This window comes from Lonchura striata, chromosome 9 (genome assembly GCF_050655825.1).
Source record: "Lonchura striata isolate lonStrDom1 chromosome 9, ASM5065582v1, whole genome shotgun sequence".
Taxonomy (NCBI): Eukaryota; Metazoa; Chordata; class Aves; order Passeriformes; family Estrildidae; genus Lonchura; species Lonchura striata.
The window spans coordinates 22751670-22777729 of NC_140711.1; the positions used below are offsets into that span (position 1 = coordinate 22751670).

Consider the following 26060-nt stretch of genomic DNA (forward strand, 5'->3'; position numbering starts at 1 on the left):
GGAAGGAGGTGTGTGCAAGTAACTGTGATTTGCACTCCCACCAGCCCAAGAGAATTGCAGTCTCTGCCCCATGTAATGACACTTCCGTAAGTTATTTTCACTCTAATTTTCACTGTTGTGCTTTGCCTACCTCATTGCCTGATGAGGCTCCAAGGCACATATTTTGGACAAGACAGGAACATTTCTCACATGGTTGTGGGTTTAATGAATCCATAGTGGTACATTCTGAAAGCCTCCCAAGCCTTACACTAACAACTGCAGCATCTGCACCAAATTCCAGCTCAGTTTCCACTGTATCATCACACAAACTGTGGCCTCAGCACATTGTGGCTGCAGTTACTGGCTCAACCAAGGGTTAAGCAAATCACAATATCACTCTACACCAACCTGAAGCTAAAGAAAACTTTTGTGTAATCACTTATATATAGTAAAACATAAGCTGCAATTGCAGTAAAAAATAACAAGATAGCACTCAGGCTCTTTGGTTGCTGTATACAGCACCCTGCACTTTCTCAGTGTGCTTTTCAAGCACCTTCAAAAAGAAATTTTGCCTTTACAATAAATCCTCTTGTAACTAGGAAAAACATTTCATCCTGCCATTTTTGCTGTCCAGGTCCTCCTTTAATAAATCAAATGTCCTGCTTTTATCTTTCTGACACCTTCTCTCACTCTTACCAGTTGCCTTTTGAAAAAAACTAGGCTCCCTCCAATTTGTTTCCAGTGATGCACCAAGCCTGTTTGACGTGGCTTTCATCTACAGGTGATGGGCAAAGCACAGCCCCAGCAGCCTCCAGATCTGATGCTGCACGACCTTCACCACAGATAAGGGTGAAATGTCCTCAGGTGTTCCAGCCAGGACAACTTTAGGGCCTGATTACACCAATCTAACTGCATGTTAACTCCACAGTAATTTCAGAAGAATCCTACCTGTGCTTTGGTTGAAGTTCCAAGCAAGTGCAGTGTGTCCACTCATCAGACAGATAAGATGAGGAAGAGCATATTCTCTTTAAAGGCTCTAAGCTTTTGATAATGAATCAGGATCAGCTGCACTCACAGCATTTGGACAGAATAAGCAAAACTGATGTAATGAAAATTACAGAGAACAATACAGTAACCAGTTATCCTAGGCAAATCTCTCTCATTTTGCACACCTGCTGGCCTTGGGCCACAGCCTTTGCTGTAAGATGTGCTGATTTTGGGCTAAATTTTCTTCACAGTAGCTGGTATCAGGCTGTGTTTGGGGTTGGTGCTAAAAACAGAGTTGATAATTCAGAGATGTTGTAGCGCTGTTGCTGTGCAAGGCTTGCACAGAACCAAGGGCACTTCTGTTCCCCATATGACCAGCAAGGAGGCTGATGATGCTCAAGGAAATGGGAGTGGATACAGCAGGGACAGCTGACCCACTGACCACAGAGATATTCAAGACCATATGGCATTAAAAAAGCTGGAGGAAAAGGAGAAATTCAAAATGATGGTGCTTGTTTTCCCAAGTCACTATTACACACAATGGAGCCCTGCTTTTAGTGGCAATAGCTGCCCATGGGAAGTGGGGAATGAACACCTTGTTTTGCTTTGCTTTTGTGGCTTCTGCTTTCCCTATTAAACTGTCTTGATCTCAACTCTCAAGTTTTCTAGCTTTCACTCTTTCAATTCTCTCCCCCATCCCACAGGACTGTGTAGGGCCTAGTTGCCAGCTGATACTAAGCCAGAACAGAAGCATGTGTTATCTCCATGCTATTTTGGGTAGGATCTCTTTAAAGAAAGTCTCTGTCCCAATCCCAGGTTCTTATTCTATTCCTCATAGGATTACATCTTCTCTGGATATCATACTATAAATTCTAAAGCAAAATCCAACTCCTGAACATTCCAATCATCATCAACCTCTCTCATAATGCTTCAATGATCCAGATTCTTCTATCCCATTTGTAAATATTAATGTTTCTTCCTTCTACTTCAGTGACAGGGCCCTTGGCCAGGCCTCAGCTTGCTCCTGTGGTTCAGGATGAAAGTCAGTCAGTTCAAAAATTACAGCTCCCCCTGTGAGCAGCGTTGCTTCAGTACACCTGTGAGAAAAGTGCCAAATGGAGCACAGAAGTGATCACAACAGAAAGAACACTTCCTTCTCAGTCTCTGTCTTTAATTCCAAAGTAACAGTGCTGCAGCCAAGATTTAACAAAATGGTTGAGTTAACCCCTGCTCTATCACAAACCCTTGTTTGACAACTTGCTGAGCTGTTTCAGCTGACCAAAGCTGCAGCAAGGATTCAGCACTTTAGGAGAGTCTAACTGGCAAGCAGCAATGTGGGGCAGTGAACACTGAGCAGGTCTCTCACCCATGCTGCTGTTACAGCCAGCACCTACTGGAAAGAACAGCCCCCACTTCACCTCCCTTCCTGTGTGTGGTGCCTTCCTGTCTCCTCCTTTGTACAGCATTCCTGCTTTCTGCAAGTTAGCTTTCTGAACTGGACCACACAAGAGCCACTGCTGGCATCGGGAAGGGAAGAGGAAGTCCCAGCCTGGAAGAAGAAGGAGGATAAGATCAGGATGGCTCCCCTTTTGCCTAGACTGCCATTAGCTCAGCCTTAGCTGCAAAGTGAAGCCACACACTGACCCCAGCAGCATGCAGAACCAGGTACATTAGACCATTTCCTTCAAGGGAAATATTGAAGTCCATGGGGTAAACTCCAGGCCTCTGAGCAGGGCAAGGTCTGTGCTAGTTAATTCTTGCTTTGGACAAGAGTTAAGAACAATCACAACAACACTTTATGTGCTACTTCAAGCTACAGTGCAAACTCTTAATGCCACAATTTGCCTGTGGTACTGGTAGGTAAAAATGCTTCTGTGACTCTGTAGTCATGTCATTCTATAAACAGTAGTGCTTTCAGGTAAAGAAAATGGAAAATCTGAGCCTAAAGTGGTCTTCCACCTAACCTCAGCCCTTCTACTTAGCTTGAATACTTGCACTATAAATTATTACTCCCTGTACTACTCAACATACATGTATTGCAAGCTACCCCCAATGCTGGAGGGCACAAAAATCACCCACCACACTTTTAAAGAAACACCTTTTCTCTGAATGAAGAAAGATCAGACCATGATGCATGATAAGAAGAAAAAAAACCTAAAAGCCTGCAAACCTGGTCCCAAGGACTGCAAAGGTGCAAAAGTTCTTTATGTGCCTGAAACAAACCACTTACACCAATAAAATTTACAAAACCCAAAATAGTTTTATTTACTTTTCAGATTTCTGCCTCAATGAGACATTTTGCAAACATGCTAAGGCTACAAAATGTCCAAGTTGACAAAGACATGCAACGCTGACCATTCAATAAGTCACGGCTATCACAGGAACGACTGTGTCCCCCGGGCCACAGGTCCCAAAAAACAGGGATGGTGTACAGTGATCATGGCAATGCACTACGCAGGACCCAGTAACCTGAGGTAGGTCATTTACAGTAAGAAAACCATGTCCTACACCAGTGTTACATCCTGATCAACAGGAACCCCTTTAAGGTTCCAGAAGATGTGGGGTCGAGGACTGCTTCCTTAACAAGTGTGCAAGAAAGAAACAGGAAATATCAATGTTGATTAATCTTAGTTTAAGTGAGCAGAACAGAGTTAGTGTTACCCATGCCATTGAAAGCCAACCTAAACCTCTGAGGAGTGTTAGCAGCTTCAAGATAAAGAGTCAGTTAGCTGAAGCAACTCTTAAAAGGCCTTCCTGCCAGCATACAGGGTACAATTCGAACCTTATGATTAATTTGTTACAGATCATTCCACAAACAGTAAGATTTTGGTTGTGCTAGATCAGCGAAGCAGGAAGAGCTTGGGCTTGCTTGCATTAAATTAAACTCTGCTGATACAGTAAGAAATACTGTGTCAGGACACTGAGAAAATACAAGGCCTTAATGTGACCCAGGAGTGGTTCTCCATTCAGATCACTAAAAACCCTGCTTTGGAAAAGCATCACGGGAAGCAGCAGCCGCTGCAGTGGTGAACATCAGCAATGCCCCAAACAGCTTTGATAAATTACAATGCAATAGTTACACCACAGAGCTCTTCTCTGCTGCGCTAGACAAAGATGTGACAATAAAGGACACTATTGCAAAGCTTCACTTCCACTCAGACACGCAGAAAATCTGGCACTAGGAAAAGACGAACTGTAAAAGTCAAAACATTGTCTTATACAGTCCGATAAAGCCAGATCTCTGGTACCATAAACTGTACAAAAATGATAGAAAAGAATATGCACTGTTATTAATACAGTGCTTATTTTAATATAAAATAAACAGCTTACATTTCCACTGTAAATATAGGCTATATACAGAATTATGTATAGATATAGCTACATGTATAAAGCTTCATTATAGGCCTCTGATACATTTATAACTATGGCTCCCTGAGCCATTTGTAGAGTGCATTTAATAACAAAAAATTAGTAGTATGGAATAAATACAATAATAAAAACATGAAATCTTCTGACATGGTTTTAAAAATTCTCTGGCTTGACACATTGTGCTAAAAATTAAAAGATGAAAAGACAATAATCTGCGAGGAGGAGGAAGAGCTGGCCTGCCACAGGCAGGGAGCATAGCTCTCCAAAATTAAAGTGACTTTGCCCTGAATTTCAGCCCTTGACAGCAACCTTGTTCTCCGCAGCAGCAAACATAGCATAGAAGCGTGAGTTCTCGTTGGCCAGAAGGGCAGTCGGGGTGTCGAATTCCACTACCTGCAACCAAACAAGGCAGGTAAAGTATGTCAGTAAAATTCAGCAGAGAATTGACCTCCACCCCTTGGACTTGTGATGTGATAGTAAAGAATAGAGAACACAGCACTGATCTTTAGGTGAGACACCAGGTGTGAAAGTACCTGCATTTAAGGATAGTGTAACCTGGAATGCTTCAAACTGGCTCAAAAACTGGAACTAGCCCAACAGGAAACCACCTCTGATGGTTCTGGCAGAGGTAGAGGCTATGGGCTTTTGTCTTCTCTACCTTTAAGAGCCTTGCCCAGTATTCTTGCATTTAACTGTTTATGGCTTCCAAATGGAAGCCTGAAAAATAGATAGAAGTATCTGCCATAGGCACGCTTGATGGCATGGGGCTTTATGAAAGTAATGGAAAACAGCCACTGAGCCCCAGCAGAGATGTTTATGTTATCACCCATCTCAGAATTAAACTGCAAAGGAAGCCTCAAAAAGATTTTTGAGATTTTTTATTCTATGGTACTTTCTTGGTGTGAAAAAAAAATTGCCATCTTTGACCTTGTCACAGGCAGCAACTGATTCTACTGGACTATTATCACCAAGGATATGAATGAACAGAGGATTTTCTATGCTGCAGTGCAGCTGTTTCCTCAGTTCAGTCTGCACACATGGCACCACCAGACCAGAGGCAGACAGCTCTCTGCTCACCTGTCCCTGTGTTAGCACCATGATCCGATCACAGCCCAGGACCGTGTGCAGGCGATGAGCAATTGTTAACATCGTGCAGTCTGCAAACGCCTCTCTGATGGTTTCCTGGATCAGTAAGTCTGTCTCTGTGTCCATAGCAGCTGTTGCTTCATCCAGGATCAGTATCTGAAAGCAGCACAGAATCTTGTCTGTTACCCATGGTCACACCTTCCCTCCCTGAATATAAAAATACATATAGAGTGGACAGAATGGCCACAACCAAGTGTTGTCACAACTGGCAATCCTTACAGAGTTGTGGGCACAAACACAGGTTTTACAAGCACCCTTTCAGCTACCTCTATGTAATTGCCTTCAACAAAGCCTAGGGATGACACATTTTATTGTCACATCCTAGAACTACATGTCCTCAAGTCCCCACTACTTTAAATTTTATATTCCACAGATGAATCTCAAACACAATTTTTACCAGTAAATTTATTTGACACATCCCTGGTGGTGACATTCCTCCTGGAATGAGTGAATACTGACTAGACTTAATAGCTTTATTAAGCTGGGTAAAGAGTCTCTTCTCCTCAGACATAAACTGATTTGGACTGATTTCTTGTCAAAGCTGAACCGGACGTGCTTTGTGCAGGTACTGCAGAGACAGCAGTAACTTCTGCTGAGTAGTCTGACTTTAAAAACAGATGTAGAGTGAACTTTAAAATATTATGATATGTCACATTTCCAAAAAAAAAGGTTGTTAAAACCAGAATCCTGATCAATCTCAATCCAAAAGTCCTTTCTCACTGTACTTATTGTTTTCCATTCCTGCAAAATCTTGCACTTGGCTGGCATAGCATGGTCCCAAGTTCCACTTGAAGACCACATTTTAGTGGAGTACTATATAGAAGAAAAACACTTGGCTTATACTCACAAAAAGGTGTAAAGAAGGGAAGAATCTGATTCTCCCCAGTAACAGGACACTGAAGAAATGATTGTCTGACACACTATTGTTAGCACTTACAAGCAATGCCTTTCCAATGGCAGGACATTACAGGAGCTGGCTACAGGTACCTTCCTGTTTGTTTTAATCTTGCACCTCTGAGTTGCAATAGTCATTTGTGTGATTCCTCTGACACACAAAAAGAATCCAGCACACCAAAAAAAGGCTTGCTCAATCCTGTAATTCTGTTATCTCTAGCTATTTCTCTCCCTGTTGTGCTCACCTTGCAACGACGCAGCAGAGCTCTAGCTATACAGAGCAACTGTCTCTCTCCAACAGAAAAGTTCTCCCCATTTTCCATCACTTCTGAATCAAGTTTCATAGGCAGCTGTGCAACCTATGTGGGAAAGAGGAGGCAAAAATCTTAAGAGCACTGCACAAAATCATATAAACACAAACAGATCTCCTGACAATCTTTGTTGTCAGGAGAAGAGAGTGAACCTAGTCCCTGCAGGAATTCCTGCAGCCATACCTGCCACCTGGACTTACATGAAAAAGCACTGGAAATGTTATGGCAGCAAGGCTTACTGCAGAGGGCTTTGCAAAGGGCAGGTTTTAAATTCAGTATAAATTTACACATGTGACATGTACAGTCACAAATGGAAATGTAGAATATACACCTCAGGCACATATACTAAAAAATATTGAATTCCATGTTTTAACACCCTAAGAACCCCTGCGACAAAGCAACACCCTGCTATTCTAGGTACTAAAAAAACCACAGAATATGGCATGTCCCTACAAAACCAAAAACAGCAGTCTGATAAAATCAGGGGAAAAAAGAAAAAAAAATTGGTCAAATAAAGCATAGAGAACAAGTGGGAAAGTGTAAAGAGAAAGCTTAGATAAAGACCTCTAAAGTAGCTACTAACAGATTATGTTGCTCTGGAAGTCAAGGAAACATCCATCTCCCAGGACACAATACTTACACACTCCTTCATGTGAGTCCTTTCCAAAGCAGCCCAGATTTGTTCCTCACTGTACTGATTGAAAGGATCCAAGTTTGATCTGGAAGGGGAAGCAGAAAACAAGCAGAATTTTAACTCAGCAATGAATGGCAAAACAGCAGTGTGCTAATTCATCCATACAGGTGATTCCCATCTGGCCTTCCACTAACAGTTTCCTTGCCAGGGAAATCAGATGTTCTCAGCACACTGAGGTCAGAAGAGCCAAAAAACAAGAGTAGAGATGGAAGACAAAGACACTAAAACTTCAACCACATATAAAGGAAAGCAAGACTTCCGTACAGGATGATCACACCCACTGCTGCACTGGGCCAGCTAAAATCATTCATCTGTGTTTTTTTTGATTCAAAACCAGAACAGAAGCTAGGATGCTGGAGAGCTACCACCTCACCAGACACCTATTGCATTTCAGCTATAAGCAGGAAGACAGCTCAGTCCCTTTTTGCCTTCTTACAGCCTCACTAACCTCACAGTGCCACTGAACAGCACAGGTTCCTGAGGGATTATGGAGAGCTTGCTTCGAAGATCTGCCAAGCCAATGTCATTTATTTTCACTCCATCAATTTTAATGCAGCCTCCAGACAGTTCAACAAGACGAAAGAGTGCCATTCCAAGGGAAGACTTCCCTAAAAATGAGACAGGAAAAACATGACTGGTGTTTCTACAGAATCATAACGGTTTTCAGATGAGAAAGCATTCTAAAAGCTGTCCACATCTAAGAAAAGTTTGAAAATACCAGGAAGTGCTGGCAAACAATGCTCTGGTAAGTTCTGAGGCTCAGCATTTAAACTTCTGAGCAATTGTGGGAGCAGCTCCTAATCTCTCCTCAAAGAAGCCATGCCTGGAGTGCTGCCCCAACCCTGCCATGAAAACCCAATACAGAAATATAAATTTAAAAACTCATTCTGAGATTGATGTAAGTCATCTCACAAACAGGGGTTTGGATTCCTCACATTACAGGACTCTGAGACAGCTCAGAGCCAAACCTGACTGCAGCAACAGTACGGAATCTTTCAAGAGGAGCAGACAAGCTGCAATGAGCACATTGTAGGCACCAATCTGTGCTGATCAGTGGTTTGGGGAGTTAAACACGATAAACATACTGACTCAAGCATAGTAGGATATCCCTGTGCTTTAAATGGAAACTTGTCTTCACTATTTTTTTACAAGGATCTTGGTTATGTACAAGACATGAATGGAAACCTCCACTGACAAGAGTTCAACACCACCTGTGGAACCAACTTACTCACACACAGGAGAACCAATATGACTGCCCCAATTTGTTCTGTAAAAGTAATAATTTAACTCTGCTTAGTGTTTTTCCTTACCTGAGCCTGTCCTCCCCACAATGCCAATCTTTTCCTTCGGTTTGATAGTAAAGGACACTTTTTTAAGTACTAGAGGGAGGTTCTCTCGGTACCGCATCTCTGCATTTTCAAAAACAACTTCCCCTTCCTGTGGCCAGTCCAGAGGAGGAGCTTTGTTCTTAATTCGAGCAGGAGCTTCCAGGGAAAGAGTCTTTTAACAAAAATACAGAAAGTTCAGTTTCCAGTAAACAAAGCACCACAGGAAAATTATCAGCTGCAGCTTTCAGCAGTTCTTCCCTGCAGACTCAGCCCAGATCGTTTATGGCAGTTTCATGATGAGCTGTTTGGCTGGATGTGGGCCCAGTGGTCCAGAAATTTGCTGTATTACACTGACCACACTGTTAATTCCCTGACTCAGTAATGACATCAGTCCTTCTATACAAGAGTGGTTTTCATCAGTGGAATTCAAAATGTATTTTAGGCCTATTATTTATCAGCACAATCCTATTGAGTTTCATGGCACTCCAAAGAATGGATGTAAAATCTGGTGCATTTCTATGCCTCATTTGCTATGCCATGCCAGGGTCACCACTGTTGATTTTAACACAGAAGAGAATGTCCGAGTAACACATTAAATGCCACCCTCTTCCTTCCCCTCCTCATGCTCCCCTGTCCTACCCCATCATTCCCTTCCAGCCTGCTCACTTTTGCTATTTCACTCTGCCCCTTATTGAGCAGTTCACAGATTAAACAGAAAAGCAGAACCTCTGAAAACCAAACACAAGGCTTAATAGCATGTTTAGAGTTAAGTCAAGGTCACTTTCCCATATTTGGCACAAACACCCTCAAAGAATGGCAGCAATCCTGTCATGGGATTCACCTCATGTAACTGAACCAGGCCATGACAACTCCTTCATAGTCTCTACAAAGAGAGATCTCTACAAATGCTATAAAACAGCATTTCTGGAGTGTGATTTTTCTCATTCTAATATAAACACTTGAAGAGGTAATAAACTGCCCTCTGGAGACACCCATTTCCTACACTGACCATTGAGAGGTCCCACAGGGATGTCAGCTGTGGACATCTGCAACATCTAGTTAGAGGCAGATTAATTGTACACCAGGGGTTTGAGAGAAAAAATAGCCATCTGCTATGATGATGCTCCCATTCTTTGAGCTTGGTGCTCAAAACAGCAGCCTTGAGCCCCCACTGAAAAAAAGGCAAGCCTGGGCCCTGGTAAGACCCAGGACCTGAATGGTGTTTCACTGGCCACCCACCCTTCACTTCAGCTTCTAACTAGTTTTACAGTTTCATAAATGGGTGTCTCAAGATCAATCTTTTTTTTAATCACAGACAGCGTTGCTTGATAGGAATATAGAATGAGACATAACTTTTCTAAACCCCAAACAAAACCTTACAACTGTAGGTTTTGCCACTAGGGGCCTGACTAATAAATCCATCTCAGCCCAGTGAGAGATACAATATTTGGCATAGTTGCCAAGTAGTGCAGTCACCAAGTCTTCCATATGCAGAAATTTTCTACTTAGATGTCTCCAGAGGATTTATTTAAGTGGGGGAGTGGACAGGTTTGGGGCTTTTTAAATTCTGTTTTTTTAACCTGTGGATTAAATCCACACACTTTAAAAAAGCTACAAATATCAACTACTAAATAGCCCTACTAAATGTGTTAAATAGATGTACCAAATAAACAAATCTCCCTCTGCAGTTCACGGGAAACATTAAATGGAAAAGTCTTTCACCTCACACACCAGACCCAGTAGGAGGCAATCTCCTGGCTATGCATTCCCCATTGACCTATGCCCAGTTCTGCACATGCAAATCCCAGTTACAAAGAAAGGGTTACAGATATTCAGAGCAGCTTGCTAAGCATTTAGCCTGGCACATTTATCATGTTCAGCTGAGCACATTTCTCATGTTTCTAGTAAGAGCATTCCCTTGACTTTTCAAGCATACATAAATATATTACATAAGACAGCTGTGGAAAAGTAGGCTTATTAGGCTGAAGTAGAATTACTTGTAGATAAAGTAACAGTTATCTGTGCTTAAATGAAGGAATTCCATTAGGTTTGGAATGAAGGATGACAAAGGATCATCCTTTGCCTTTAAAATAATGTTTTGAATCCCCAAGTTACCCCTTTTCACACACTCCACTCTTTACTGTGAGTGTCAGCAAACTTCCAATAGCTTATGTAAACCCAGTAATGCCTCTAGTTTAGTTACCTATCAGTTCTGGGGCCATTCAGCCTCCCAGTGCTGATACATGTGCTTCACAAAACAAACTCACTCTGCAGTGTTACAGCACAGGCTTTAGTGCCTTTCCAAGACCAGGAACATCCATTCTGTACTAGGGCAGACTATGGCTGAGGTCAGCAACATAACAAACAACATAAACTTTCACAACAGGCAGTTGAATGCAGTCCTACCTTGATATAGTGGTCAATCCTCTCCACTGAGGTGAAACGAGCTTCTGTCTCTGAAGCCAGTCTGACTGTAAACTGGAATAACCCTGTTAACTGAAGAGGTGAAAGAAAAATTTTTAGAGCAGTGTCTTGCTATTAAGAGACGAATGTGGCCAGCAAGATCAGGGCAGTGACTGTACTTGGGACTGGTGAGGTTTTGGGTTCAGTTTTGGCCCCTCACTGCTACACAGATATTGAGGTGCTGGAAAATGTCCAGAGAAGGGCAACAGAGCTGGGGAAGGGTCTGGAGTCCTGTGAGGAGCACCTGAGGGAGGTAGGGGGCCTCAACCTGGAGAAGAGGAGGCTAAGGGGATCTTATCACTTTCTACAACTCCCTAAAGGAAGGTGTAGTCAGGTGAGGTTGGCTCTCTTCTCCCACTTAACAAGCAATAGAACAAGAGAAAACAACTTCAAATCATGCCAGAGGAGATTTAGATTGCATGGTAGGAATATTTCTTCACTAAAAGAGTTGCCAAGAACTCAAACTGCCCAAGGGAGTGGTGGAGTCACCATCCCTGGAGGTATTTAAAAGTTGTGTAGATGTGGCGCATGAGAACATGGTTTAGTGGTGGATTTGGCATTGCTGACATAATAGTTGGACTCAATGACCTTTTGCTGTTTTCCAACCTAAATAATGCCATGATATTTGATATTCTTGACATCAGGCACCATATAACTAAAGTGTTCAAGACAAGTTAATTAAATAGTTCATTTTAAAATCACAATATATAATTTATGCATCCCTTGAGAAACCAGAAGCTTAGAAACTTTTCCCAAGAGCAATAGCTTTAAGTATGAGGCATCTAAGCTCTTTAATTCCCCCTCTGTGCCACAGGGAGGCAGAAGAGGCCAAACAGCAGCTCCAACACGAGTGCTCAGAGCCCTACAGCTCCTATGAACCAGCGCTGGACGTTGTTTGCTCATTAGCAATATCTACATTAAAGGAGAAATTAAGTATTTCAGTATGCATCACACTCACCTGCACAGCATAGGAGATGGCCAGCCCAGCATAGGCAGGAGGGATCTGGCCATGCATCAGGACAATCATGAGGCCAGTGGTTGTGATCAGAGCGATGCTGATGATGTCCAGGCGCACGGCCAGCCAGCGCATCGCACAGCTGAACAGGTAAAATGGGGCCTGGTTGTCATCCAGCAGCTCCTGGTACCTGAAACAAACACAGCAAAGGTTAGTAGACTCCATGAGCCTGATGTTCTACAAGTATCAGATGTACTTAAACTCCTTTTCCATTATCAGGATTTAGGGTGGGAAGACTCGTCACTGACCAAGTTTCAAACCAAGACATGATGGCAGGGTTTGCAAACTTTCCTCACTATTGCTCTTCCCAATTTTCCCTCACCCATCTTTCTGTTCTCCCAGTTTTTTTTCACTAGAAAAGTAACTCTGAGTCATAGAACCAATGATCCATCAGACCCCAGTGACAAATTCTTTTGAATGCTAGAAGCTGTTGTATTCAGCTTTGTATTCCACCATTCCCAGATGGATATCTAGACTGACCTGTGCAGAAATTCCTGTCCTTTGTGGTAGGCATGGATTGTGGAGAGACCCTGGATGCTAGATGTAATGTGAGACAAGAATGGAGACTGTGTGATGTTGTCCAGACGCTTGAGCTCTCGAATAAAGACTCTGGAAGGAAAGAAGTGTTTTGAGTTTCATGCAGAACCACCATGTGCCAACCACTATCTTGTACTTGGAAGGTGAAAGTACCTTTTCAGCCAAAGCAGCTGATGCACTTACCTAGACACAACATGCAGAACTGTGAACAGGACAATGAGGGGCCCCACTGCCACCAGGAACCAGGGGAAAACCCCAGAAATCACCCCCACACAGAAGAACACAAGGATGACATTCTGGATGAACATTTCCGCTTGAAAGGGCAAACGAACGTCAACTGGGGAAATGGAAGGAAAAGAGGAAGATCCTGAGTACAGAAAACTAGAACAACCCATAGAAATCAACTCAGTCCAGCTGTACCTTAGTAACAAACACAGGAATATCTTAGTTTATTCAAATTAAAAATGTATATTTTCATTGGGATGTTTTTATTTTCCGAGTTACTGGCAGTCTAATTGTTCCCATTTGCAGAAATTTCACTGATGTAACTCTGACCTAATTACCACCTCTGCTGCACATCAGCTTCACTCTATGTTTTAAGTTGCTCCTGTGGTAACTGCTGAGAGCCCATGTGCAGCCTGGAGGTACAAGAGTAGCACATTTCCTTCTTTACAAGTGGATGCTCAGACCTGAGCTACCAGGTTCCTTCTAGAATCATATCCCAGGTATATCCCAATTCCTGCTTTGTTTATGTGCAAGTGCATATTTGGCAACAGACACAGGGTACAATCACCCCAACAGCAACAGACTGCAGAGTATTCAGGACTTAACTGGGAAGCCTGAATGTGGGATTTACAGGGCACACAGTGAGAGATACCTTCATCCATGTCTTTGGAAAACCTGTTGAGGATCCTCCCAGTGGGTGTAGTGTCAAAGAACTTCATGGGGCTACGCAGAATCCGTCGGAAGAGCTCGTCATGGAGCCTTGAGGATGCTCTGAGAGTTCCCTGACAATGCAGAAAACATTACAGGGTTATAAAGCAGTGCTTGCCTTCCTGCCACCCAAATATTCTATTCCATTCCTCTCTCCATAAGAGGCAGCCTCAGAGCTGGCTATGGAAACATTACAGTCCATGACTGACTCTGGTTCAAAAGCCTCTTGGGAGATGACCAAAAGAACCAGTGACAGCAATTTGCAGAAGTAGGAGGAGAGGGAAGCAAACACCAGCACTGGCACATACCTTTACAAAGACCACACCACGAACAGCTTTCAGGATCAACATAACTGCCATAGACAGTGCATAGATGCCAGCATAGTAATGCATGTGAGGGTTATCTTTCATACTGTTGCTTATGACAGTCTCATTTCCCAAAGTCACAGTGGTGTTCTGCAGAAAATTCAAGGTTTCAGAGGTTAGTTAAGACAAGGATGAAGCATGTATACATTACATGTGGTAGAAATTTAACTGCCTTGTGTCTTCTCCCACTATATTTGATATTTCTTCTTTCAAGTACTTCAGTGACCATTGAATACTTCAGAAACTTTTCTGTGGCAGAGATGCTTGACTTGTAGATTTGTAACCCTTGATTTTTTTCTTACAAAATCTTTCAAAATACTGTTTTGTAACACCACAATATCTGTTTCATTTGATTCCTAATCTCTCATTTCATGCTTATTTCTTGTGTTCTCCTGAACAACATCAGATACTTGGATAGCACCACACAGCCATATTCACCTTGGATAAATCTTTATCAAACACTTATTTCTGCCACTATGCAATAAATTCTTTACAGTCACACAGTTATACAATCTCATTCTCTCATTTATTTTTAATCTTTAAGTATGTTTAAGGATCTTAATGCTGATTCTAATATTGTTTGCCATCTGCATTTCATTATTTAATCTCCGAGATTAGTACCTTGCTCTCTGCCCTCACAAAAAACTCTTGCAGTTATATTTGGAGTTTTAAATGTGACAAAACTCACAATCAAAGTCCTGAGAGTGGGAAAAAGCCCAAATCATCCCAGGTCATCAGACTCTTCAAAGCAATTTCCAAGTCATTTGACTCAAAGCCATATTTTAACAAAAATTTTCCTGTTAGATATAACATCACATTTAAACAAAACACATTAAAATTAGCTTGTTGGCTCCTTTCATATTTTCACTTCATTTTCTTACACTAACCAAGAAAAGGAACAAGAGGGCAGCATTAAATCACATAAGTTATTATATTTTTCTTATGACTGAAGCTCTCTTATTCTTGCAGATGAACTCCCTAGTGAGACCACCTCCTGGGGAGCCTTCCAACTTATTTAAATTAGGAAGAACTATTTGGTCTTGCAGAACTGCTTGGGATTAGTCTAGCAGAACACCCCCAGCCCATTAGACACAAGAGTAGAAAAGCTATTGAACTTACTCCACTGCCTTGCTTAATCCAGAAACTCAGCCACCAGTTGCTAAAAGCTGTGCTGCCCACATTCAGCACAAACAGTGCCATGATGATGAGGCATGCAAAGGGGCCTCCAGCTGCCTGAATGTAGACACCATAAACAGACCAGGGGACAGAGCCTTTGCCTTTCTCTTCCAACTGGACCAACTGGCCTGTGAAATAGCAGATGAAAAGGGAATGAGGAAAGCTCTTCCATGAAACTCCCATAAATTTGTGACATATACAAAATTAGTCTTTCAAACTGTGCAGAGTACTTTCAGAAACACACACTTTACTTCACACTTAGAACTCAGTGGTTCAAACAGTTTTTCAAGAAGTCACACTTCTTCTGCAGAATCAATCATTTAAGTCATGGTATGGCTGAAAAAGTCTCATCAGCAGAGACTTGAATGTTAGGCTGGGATCAGCCTCACTATTGCTTTTTAAACCTGAAGTTCAAAGCTAACATTAAACAGAGAACTACAGAGGCCAGACCTTCCCTTCATCCATAAATGTCCTGCCTAGGACTGAGTGCCAGGCTGTACACATGGCCCTCTTGGGATAGGAGGGAAAGGTGGTGTGGGAGCAAGGCAGTACCAGCTCCTTTGTGCTAATGGCATCTGACCAACAGGAGCCTGACTGAACTTAAAAACATTGTACAGGCACCCATATTTAATGAATTAATGAATGTTCTTTGCCCACTGCCTGTCTCCTATCAACCACACTAAGTGATTAGGATTGAGACAGCTTCCAAAACCTGAAAGGTTCATTAACAATATACTTTGAAGAACATGTTTTGAATTTATTGGAGTACAAAACAATTACAGACAGAAATTTGATTACATAGTTACCCTCTTCTTCCTTCTTTACAACTTTCTCCTTCTTCACAGACCCTGTTTTGGTACTTTTATCCTGGGGCCTTTTTAATGAATTGTTTGTGTTCTTCTTTATATTAATCTGCAGAAAAACAGTGACACTAAACAGTAGTTGGCTTTGACATTTTCATATATAAACACAAACTTTTTTTTTATCTGCCACCTAAGAACAAAGGCTTTCAATAGCTCAGCATTCACATCAAGGAGGATATTAACTTCACAATTATTACAGATGATTGCCAACTCTGGTGGATTAAATTCTCCTCCTCTATTAATCTGAACTACTACCAACGTGTACAGGTAGAGTGCAAAGGTAATTTCCAGGATCAGTGTACATCAGTACATCAGTGTAAATTATGAGTGTACTTGGTAGAGGAATAATATCCCTATTATATCTTTCTTGCAGTAATCTCCCTATCCCTTGTAAAAATAACTCGCATTTTTTTAAAGAGGCTTTTTTCTCCAAGCACCCTAGCACTTAAGAGATATTTCATGAGAGATTTCTTAAGAAAAGTCAGGTTAACTTGATCTTCCAGAAATCCAATATCCAATCACTAAAGTGACACACAAGCCCTGCTCTAAACCCAGCCATTTTTCCATAACTGGGAGTTACTGCCTGTTCAGAGTCAGCCTACGTGGACTGAAACCCCTTACACACCATGTTCAGGGCTGCCTTCCCACACTTTACACAAGATCAAACCACAGAGACTCCAACTGATGATCCTTTTATTTTTATCCCACAGGGAATGCAATTTCATGGTCTTTACATGAGCTAATGTTTACAGCAACATTAAAGGTCAGCCAACCATAAAGACTGGAGAATCTCTTGTTCACTATCATTATTAGTCTTACTATTATCTTCATGCCTCAAAGGATATGCAGAGCAATGCATTATATCCTTTTGCTTCTTTCACAAATATCTCCCAGGAGAATGTGTCACCAAGCTCCTTCCATATCTGTAATTCTTACAATGCTTCCTTCTCAGAAATGTTTTGTTTTAAATGTCTCATGAATAAGGAACCTCCCATCTCTTAGAAAATAAACTGTTGATGTACTTTTAATCTTTTCTAAGAGAAAATGCACACGAAATTTAGACAAGTTATTATAAAACAAAATGCAAAGATCTTTACTCCAGAGATTAACTTCAGGAAACAAAGAGCAGAAGGGTGGGAAAAATTAAATTGATGAAAATGTAGATGTTGTACTGAATGGTTCTTGTTATTTTCTAGATTTATAATTTTTGTACCAACTGAAATACTAGAGCACATATTCATGTTTGCATTTACAGACTTTTTTCATAACAGAATTAGTGTCAAGGCAAAACATTTTTTCTCAAACTCCCAAAACACAGCATTTTCAGTTATGCCTCCAAAATAGTGTCACATCTAACTTTTGACAAGTTGTGTCACACCTGCTGTGCCTCAGTCACACTCCACTGAATATATAGCAGCAAGCCAGTAAGAATTTTTTCAGATAAAGGTTGTTGATGATCTGAGCTAATTCAGAGGTAAATTAAGGAGTGGTGTGTACAATAAGAGAAAAACTTCCTACTCTGAGCATCACCAGGGGAAACACTACAATATTTTCATGATTAAGTCATAAGCTCATTGGCAGAGTCCTCTCTAGCACACATTCCGTAAAAACAAACTGTGACACAGTGCTAATGAAGCAGAGATTATTCTATAGGAAATCTATTGGTCAGATCAACACATGAAAGTGTGTGAAGCCATTTTCCAGGTTTCCAACAAAATCACTTGCTTCACCTCAGAATAGTCAAGATTCAGAATACTTTAAAATAAACAAGTACCTCAATATGTGGTGTTTCTCCCAGCTGTAGGCTGTTAAAAATAGTTGCATAATCCCCATTTAAATTCATCAGTTCCTCATGACTGCCTCGCTCAGTAATGCAGCCTTCTTTCATGAAGATCACTTCATCACAGTCAACAAGATACTGGAGAAAGTGGCAGCAAGAAGAAGTCTCTATCACGATGTTCAATAACCAAACACTCCCACACAACCCTTCTCAGTAGCTTCTAGACACTGGCACACAGCACGCCTATTCCCACACAATCAGAGAGCTGATTTTCAGAGGTCCTTCTCTGGCTAGAGCACCATGATTACTCACACTACACAAATAAAAAGTTTTTGTGTTCTATCAAAACCAATCTCTTCTGGAAGACGTGACACAGGATACTTAGACTAAGCACTAATATTTCTATGCACAGAGACAGCAAAAAAAAATCTCAGGTACATAAATTCTGATTTACTGACACCAAATATAACTATTTCTGCTGTGATGAAAAAGCTTTATAGCAAGTTAGCAAAAATATTTTTGAACAGGTATTTTTTTCTCTGGCACATTTTCTTCAGCCAATGGTTAGCAGTCCCAAACAGACACCAAGCAGCACTGGTATCAAATAATAAAACTGTGCTCAGTGCACACCTGCAAACCTAGTTTATAAACATAAACCACACATTCTATAGACAGACAGGGTTGTCCTGTCACAGGTCAGGGCACAGAAATTTCCAGCATGAAGGCAACTGATTAACAAACAGTTTCAAGAAGGTCCAAGAAAAAGTATGGGAGACTCAGTACCTGAAGCTGATGTGTGATGAAAAGGACAGTCTTTGACTTCAGGTGCTTCCTTATTGCACTGTTAAAAATGTGATTTCCAACGTGAGCATCTAAGGCACTAAGGGGGTCATCAAGGATGTAAATGTCCCTGTCACTGTACAGGGCTCGAGCCAGACTGATTCTCTGACGCTGTCCCCCACTCAGGTTAGCCCCTCGTTCACCAATCTGCAGAGACACACCCATAATTTTATTTCTTCAGCACAATGTAACATAGATGACCAGAATAAAGCAGACCATAATACTCATTTTTTATTTATATAGATACTCCCCCATAACATATTATATTAATACATACATGTATTCAAGTTTAAGTGTCCACTTTGTGACATATGTTACACATTCAAACTCAAGGTTAATATGCTTGAAATGTGGCAGTACTTTCTTTGCTTATTTTACCTTTTATGAGCTAACATAGCCATTTTTTTCCTTAGCTATTTTAAATCAAGTTCAATTAGGTCCTATTAAGGCAGCTAAATTTACAACACAATGAAAAATTATCAAACAGTCAACATCTCAGTAAAAAACAGGGTTCAACTCTTAACAGTTCAAGTCCCACTAAGGTCAGCTCAAGAGAATGCATTCAACAGCTTGGCTCATATGCACCCCAGACTGATGTACCCTCATTCCAGTTTACCCTGCCAAACCAAAACTCTTTTCTCCATCTATTAATTAGTTTAGTGTAAGCAAAATATACCTCTGTCAGGTCCCCATTTGGAAGAATGGCCAGGTCAGGCCTTAGACAGCAACCATTCAGCACAGTATTGTATCTGAAGAGTAAGTAGATAAATAGTTAAGAAAACTGATTTCCCCACAATTATTTAACTAGTAAAGCATTGTATCATTTTCTACACTAATACCAGATACTCCAGCAGCCTAAAACAAATCATCTGCCTTGAAGTCTCAGGAGAAAACTGAGGGTAATAATTAATCACCTACATCAAAAGCATTGTGAGGATAGAGACAATTTATTTTCAGGGATAGTTGGATAAGGGCCACAGGAAAGTCCCCCAGTGGAGGGGGGCCATGGAAGATGTCAGTACATTGCACACAGCCATTGTGTTTGAAGGGGGCAAGGCCAGGACAACAAGACCAAATACCACTTTAGTGCTGCTCACAGCAGCTGCTGGTTTCAACCAGAGGTCCAGGATGAGACCCAGCCTCACTGCAAGGAGCAGGGCCAAGCACACCGACAGCCACCAGCCACATGCAAGAGTGGCAGGATCCTAAATGGGACTCAGAGGAGACTTACACTCCAGAAGGGCACAGAGGCTTTATCTGCAGTGTACTCTGCATTAAATTCTTCCCACACTTAGGCCAAGAATTACTAAGCTTTCATCAAGATCAGCAAGCAGTCTGACCTACCTTTCTTCATCATACTCCTTGCCAAACAGGATGTTGTCCCGGAGAGTGGCGTTGAGGATCCAGGCCTGCTGGGCCACGTAGGCGAAGGTCCCGCTTACGGCAATGCTCCCCTCCAACAGGGTCATCTGCAATTGCACACCAGCTGTGTGATCATGCTACCCTGTGTTTACAACTGACTGCATTCTAAAGAGTACAAATAAGTGAAATAGGAGATGGAAAAGAAGAGCAGAAATACTCAAAACAGGATTTCTCACCTGCCCTAAAATTGCAGAGATAAGTGAAGTTTTTCCACTCCCCACACTGCCACAAATTCCAACAAGTTTTCCCTACAAAGAAAATAAAAATATGGCACTCATTTCTTACATTCATCATCCCTTTCAGAATCCAGACTACCTCTAGTACCTCTGAGAGAACAGTTGGATAGAAATGACACCTCTAAAGTGACATAATAGACAAAAAAAGCAAGAGTCAGTCAGTATCAGTCACATACTCAAATTGCATAAAGTGAACACAACCCCAGTGAAATAAAACTGAAATCAACTCTAGAAGTAAAAATAAAGGTGTTTGAAGATCAGCTTCCTTCTTACTAGGGTTACAGGCCCAGAGGATCAATAAACCGAAAGCACCAAGATGCTTTTGAAAGTAACAAGGAAAGAGGAAAAGACTGAAAGAAAAGAGAATTTGGCATATATAGGTCCAGTCAAACTTCTTGTCAGTTAGATCCAATTTGCTAGAGAACATGTACCAAGAAAATACTAGAATTCAATCACTTTGAAGAATTTCTCTGCAACAGAATGAGCAGGTTAGTACTCACATTAAACAATATATCAAAGCTATTTTTATTCCTTTTGTAAAAAATATAAAGTGAACAAGAAAGATATATAGACACTTATGGAACACATTGGTGGCCTTCTCTTGATAGAAGAGAAAGACAAAACCAGCTTTTCTTTGACTTCTGAGACAAAACCAGCCTTTACATTTTCAAGTAACCGTACTCCTATTTGAGGCAATTTTTTAAGCTATAGGCATTCTCCCCCAGAGCTTAAAATATAGGTATTTTTACTGTTTAAAATAGCTTAAACTATCCCTCTCTTTGTTTAACAACACAAGACAATTTAACACTTAATATCTTAATAAATCTATGGATCCCATTATTTCAATACGCAACTGCCAGACTTCAAAGCTTTTGTATGTGTAGATAATGTCATGTATTAAGTTCAATGCTTTTTCTTTGACATTTTACATGCTTTTACCCACCTTGGAGCAAATAGCTCCAAATGTTTCTACAACTCTTGAAAACCAGCATCCACCGGTACAAAAATTCAAGGAAGAAAATTGCACATTCTTCAATGAAAAGCACTGTTATGCTCCACTGGAACACCTAGTCACCTAAAATGTTCACCCAGAATACAGATGAAACTGCAAAATTATCAAGTCACTGGAGGAACACACTGTTCACCAGCACCCTATTGATACCTGGTGCCCTGCAGGTTCTCTGAGCTCAGTGGCTCTCACACCGCCCTAGGAGCTGCAAACCCCTCAGCTGGATGTGGAAGCTATACAGCCTGCCCTTGTTTCACAGGCCGTTTGCAAAGATGCAGTTGCTAAAATGGTACAGCTGTTTACAGCAAGATCAGACACTGCATCCTGGATACTGCAGTTGCCATGGATATTACAGAGTGCACAAAAGCAATATGCTCCATTTCATGCAAAATGAACAGCACACAGCTCTCTGTTCCAGGGGACAGCTATAATGAGGCCTTTTAAAAGCCTCAGAATTCCTCCTTACCTTCTCTATCTCCAAGTCAATGTTGTACAGGGTCCTCTGAAGCCGAAGGTTAACCAGGTGGATGATTTTGTGCTCCTCTTCGGGGCTGTGATGGTCATCACTGTCCACTAGAAGATGGCCCTTCTGCTCTGCCAGCACAGCTTGCTGTCCTTCATTCTGTAGCTTCATTTTCTCTTTCTTGCTCTTGGTGACTTTCTTGTCTTTTTTCACTTTGGGGGTCAACTTTGGTGAGCTCTGGACGCTGGCGTGGGAGAAGTCCCAAGCCAAGGTAGCATTTTTCACCTCTATCGCGGTGTGAGGATTGGCTGGTTTTTTCTTTATCATATGAACCTCTTCCATTAGAAATAAACTCTGATAGGAGTTGTGAGAGAGGTGTAAAGATGAGACACCTGATCAAGACTGGGAGACAAGCCTACGGCACACTCACGCAGCAAAACACATCAGGCTATATAGTAGAAGGAAGCTGAAGAGCAAAAGGTAGCTCATTAGTGTAAACTAACTCCAGGTCTGCTAAGTGGCTGGGGCATTCCTGGATGTGGTGGAAGCACTTTGATACACTTGACTTTCACAGAACTGCAATACTCCGGATGTGATGCGACAGACACTTCTTCCTTTGACACTGTTTGCAACTGCAGCTCTGTATGTTACAGATTATAAACATGTGAGCAGAACACACAGGCTGGAGAGGAGAGGTCACTTGAGACAAAGTGACTGAGTTGTCCTGCACACCAACTCATTATGGAAGGAGACAGAATGGCTTTAAATTGAGCCTTTACCAATCAACTTTTCTGCTGAGAAAAAGTCATCTTGCACAAGTGGAGCTGATCTATTTCAGGCTGCTTGGCAAGAAGTCAGTCAACTGCATCACGTTTTCCACCACATCCATCAGTATTTACAATCAACAGATTAGGAAGACATTTTTCACACAGTTTAATTACAAGATAAAATGTTCGCCACTTATACAATTTGTTTTGAACCAAGTAGTTTTTTGTGACTAAAAATTCTCAATTCCCAGCCTTATTTACTCTTGCAATTGCTATGTCTGAATCACACATTCATAAGAAAGCTCATACTCATTTACAGAGCCAAAAAGTCAATTAAATTTTTACTGTGATGTCAGAGTTTCCTCACCTTATGTTACATTTCCTACACAATTTATAGGCAAACTGGGAGATAATTCAATTTCCTTTTCCTTTTCTTCCCTCATAGAAAATTCCCTTAAGTGCACTTGGATTTAAGCAAGGCTGATTTTAGGCTGACTCAGAAGATGAAGCAAAATTACTCAAAAGTAATGGAATCTCAAAATCATTCTACAGATTCTGGTTTTCTCACATGGATGTTTGTTCCATGAACACATTACACAGAATCCATGTATCTGTCAAAGCTTGTCAAAGTTTTTATTTGGAAAGTACTATTTTCCATTCTGGAAATTTCCACAATGTGCAATACACTTACATTCAAGAGACAAGACAAAGTAAAGGTGTCCCCTCTGAGTTCATAAAGTACACATAGTGTATTCATCTTCCAATCCCCATGACAGGAGATAAGATGGTTAATTATCAAGGTTTTACATTTTCTGCCATAGATCTGTTTTGCCAGATCACAACTCCATTTACTTATATAGAGGAATTTCAGCCACTTAATATGGTCTGGAAATATAAAAGCTCAGGCTTCTATGACCACAGGTAAAATCCCACGGATTTTTGTCAACCTACTTACCTAACACCTGATATTTTCAAAAGGGTTAATTAGCAAAGCATAAAATTTCATTGTACACATGTTGCAGTCTTCATATATATGTTCTCAAAATGAAGTTAAAAATTATTATACAGTGAGCCACTGAGTCCTTCACTCTTCTCTCTTCCTGTGGCCAACTTCAAAATCATAAAATCTTCAAATCAGACTATTTTGCTTCTCACTGGTATTACTTTATTCTTAAACTGCTAATATCCCTTCACTACATTTGTATCTCTTGCAGAATCAAATAATCTAGAATGCTAAGTGTAAAGAAATATAACTTTTCTGCCATTAGTCACATCACCTTCCAAATGTTCCCTTTGCATCTACTGAGCACGTACAACACTCCACACTTACAGAGAAAACTGAGGCCAAATGACTGCTTACCTTAAATCTGTCAACAGAAACAGATGCCTCAGACAGAGACTTCACTGAGAACGGAGTTACTTTGAGAGCAAAAGTCATTGAGTTAAAGACAGTGACTACTGTGAATGCCTAGAAACAAGACAAGAAAAATAATCACACTTGAATGCAATATTCTAACAGCTCCAGCCTTCTAAAACCCAAAATGGCACAGCAGCAAGTCAAAACCATAGAAAAGGCCCAGTTCAAGAACAGCCATTTAAATATTAAACATATTCGCAAAACAAATCTACCCAACTCCTTCTCTAGTGCTTTCAACAGACCATGACAGACCTGTTCTGTTTGTAGATCTAACAAATGCAGCAGCCAGCAAATTCTGCGTTAACCTACTAGTGAAGGCACAAATTCAAATCCTATTTTTAGACATTTGTGTTGTTTGCATCCAAGCACACTGCAAAACAAACATCCAGTAATCCCCAATGGCCCATCCAAACAGGAGGACTTATTTACATTCAGCCCAAAACCTGTTCTGAGGCAGGTCAGGACAAAAGAGCACTGAGAGCCTTTTGTGCAAGACATAAGACTCCACCTGCTGCTGTCACAGCCGTCAGATACTCACTTCTGTGAACAAAGATACAGCCTGGCCACATGGGCACAGCCACATAAGAAATGGCTCAGCAGAAAAGCTACAGAAGCAAAAGCACAAAGAAATGTCTAACAGTTTACCTGAGCTGCTGTAAGGTCATAGCCAAGGATCATATGGACAGAAAAGGTCACCACACTGGCAATGACAACAACAATGGGAGCCACTCCCACAGTGATGCTCTGGAAGTAGCCTGCACGCTCCAAGATTTTGCGTTCCTCCTCACGAATTTCTAGAAATACAAATAGAGGCACCACATTTGAGCTGTGATTAGGGGGTACATACACCAAACAGACAGTACCATAGCACTATATATAAACAGTAAGAAGCCTAATTCTACACTTTAGTGTTTATCACACTATAAACATTCTCATAGAAAAAGTAATTATAGAAGAGGAAAATATAATGGTCTGTAATTATACAAATATAAGGATTTAATTTTTTTTAAAATAGAGCAGCCAGCACATTTATTAAATTATAAAAGGAAAATTGAAAAACTTAAGCTTAATGTCATGCCACAAACATCATTACACTAGAAGGTGAAATTTTAGAAGCAGGTCTGTTTGTTCAACCCATTGTGAATAACACAGATGAGCCTGAAGAATGACAGTGTTCTTAAACTGCTCATCCATCAGCACCTACAGCACAAAGTCAGCATGCACAGGCTACAAAGCAGCAAAGGAGACATTTACAGACTGTGGGAACTCACTTTGAACATTCTGAGAAAATGGTTTGACCCAGGCATACATTTTAATGAATTTAATGTAATTAAGAACTTCATTCATCTTTTGCACACGTTCATCTGTTGTTGCTACGCATTTTCTTCTGAAATAAGCTGTGAGGCGTGACACAAACATCTGAAACAAAAGACAACACAATGAAACATTAATGGCAACTCAGAAAAAGCAAGTACATTCAATTCCTAATTACCAGAGGAAATTAATTTTTAATCTGAAAAGGGGAATCAGGGATAAGGCCAGGTAACTGCTATTCTAAGATAAAACTCAGGCTGAAATCATTCATTTCCTCCTGTCCCATTTGCACCAAGCACCAGACTCGTAAGAGCAAATTTCAACAAAAATTTGAAAGAATAAAGGTGTGCACTTTTACCAATATTGAATAGTACCAGTTCAGGTAAAGTTTCTGAAGCACAAACTTAACCTAAAGACACACAAAGTTGACCCCCACTTTAGCCAGCCTTTTAACCTGATTCTGTAAGGCAAATCAGGACTTTGCCCAGTCAGATAATTTTCTAGTCTATGCCAGTGCTATGAAGGTAGTAAAAGAGTTTTTCACATTTTTCCTAAAATAATCTAAAACCAGAAAGTTGTTTGATATGCTTTAAAAAATCTGCTACTCCTACATACATCCCATTCCTGGTCTGAAATTCAAATCCAACACAATACTTCAGGAAGTTTTATCTCCTTTCCTTTCTTCATACACGTGCAAACTCTTTTGAAGCCCCCAATCAATAAAGAAGGACTGCTGGAAAGAACTGGAAAAC

General features: G+C 40.9%; 1 protein-coding gene across 10 annotated transcripts in view; it reads right to left on the reverse strand.

The window, feature by feature from the left end:
* Positions 1-2294: 2294 nt before the first annotated feature.
* ABCC5 (ATP binding cassette subfamily C member 5) overlaps positions 2295-26060 on the reverse strand; it is a 45000-nt gene continuing 21234 nt past the window's right edge. For 3 of the 10 annotated variants that reach the window (XM_077785708.2, XM_021544204.4, XM_085587925.1), the window contains 23 exons: positions 25266-25413; positions 24640-24788; positions 23938-24045; positions 21814-22164; positions 20279-20350; positions 20025-20149; positions 19357-19429; positions 18624-18827; positions 17835-17978; positions 16004-16109; positions 15141-15325; positions 13965-14111; positions 13601-13730; positions 12907-13060; positions 12667-12795; positions 12130-12316; positions 11115-11204; positions 8691-8880; positions 7829-7988; positions 7327-7405; positions 6621-6734; positions 5413-5577; positions 3207-4728 (listed from right to left, as the gene is read on the reverse strand). In XM_077785708.2, coding sequence (XP_077641834.1) covers positions 4627-4728; positions 5413-5577; positions 6621-6734; positions 7327-7405; positions 7829-7988; positions 8691-8880; positions 11115-11204; positions 12130-12316; positions 12667-12795; positions 12907-13060; positions 13601-13730; positions 13965-14111; positions 15141-15325; positions 16004-16109; positions 17835-17978; positions 18624-18827; positions 19357-19429; positions 20025-20149; positions 20279-20350; positions 21814-22164; positions 23938-24045; positions 24640-24788; positions 25266-25413 — 3312 coding nt within the window. In that variant the 3' untranslated portion in view covers positions 3207-4626. Of the gene's footprint in view, positions 2516-3206; positions 4729-5412; positions 5578-6620; positions 6735-7326; positions 7406-7828; positions 7989-8690; positions 8881-11114; positions 11205-12129; positions 12317-12666; positions 12796-12906; positions 13061-13600; positions 13731-13964; positions 14112-15140; positions 15326-16003; positions 16110-17834; positions 17979-18623; positions 18828-19356; positions 19430-20024; positions 20150-20278; positions 20351-21813; positions 22165-23937; positions 24046-24639; positions 24789-25265; positions 25414-26060 lie in introns of those variants that run through there. The other 7 variants (XM_085587926.1, XM_085587928.1, XM_085587924.1 and 4 more) reach the window with 7 other exon arrangements.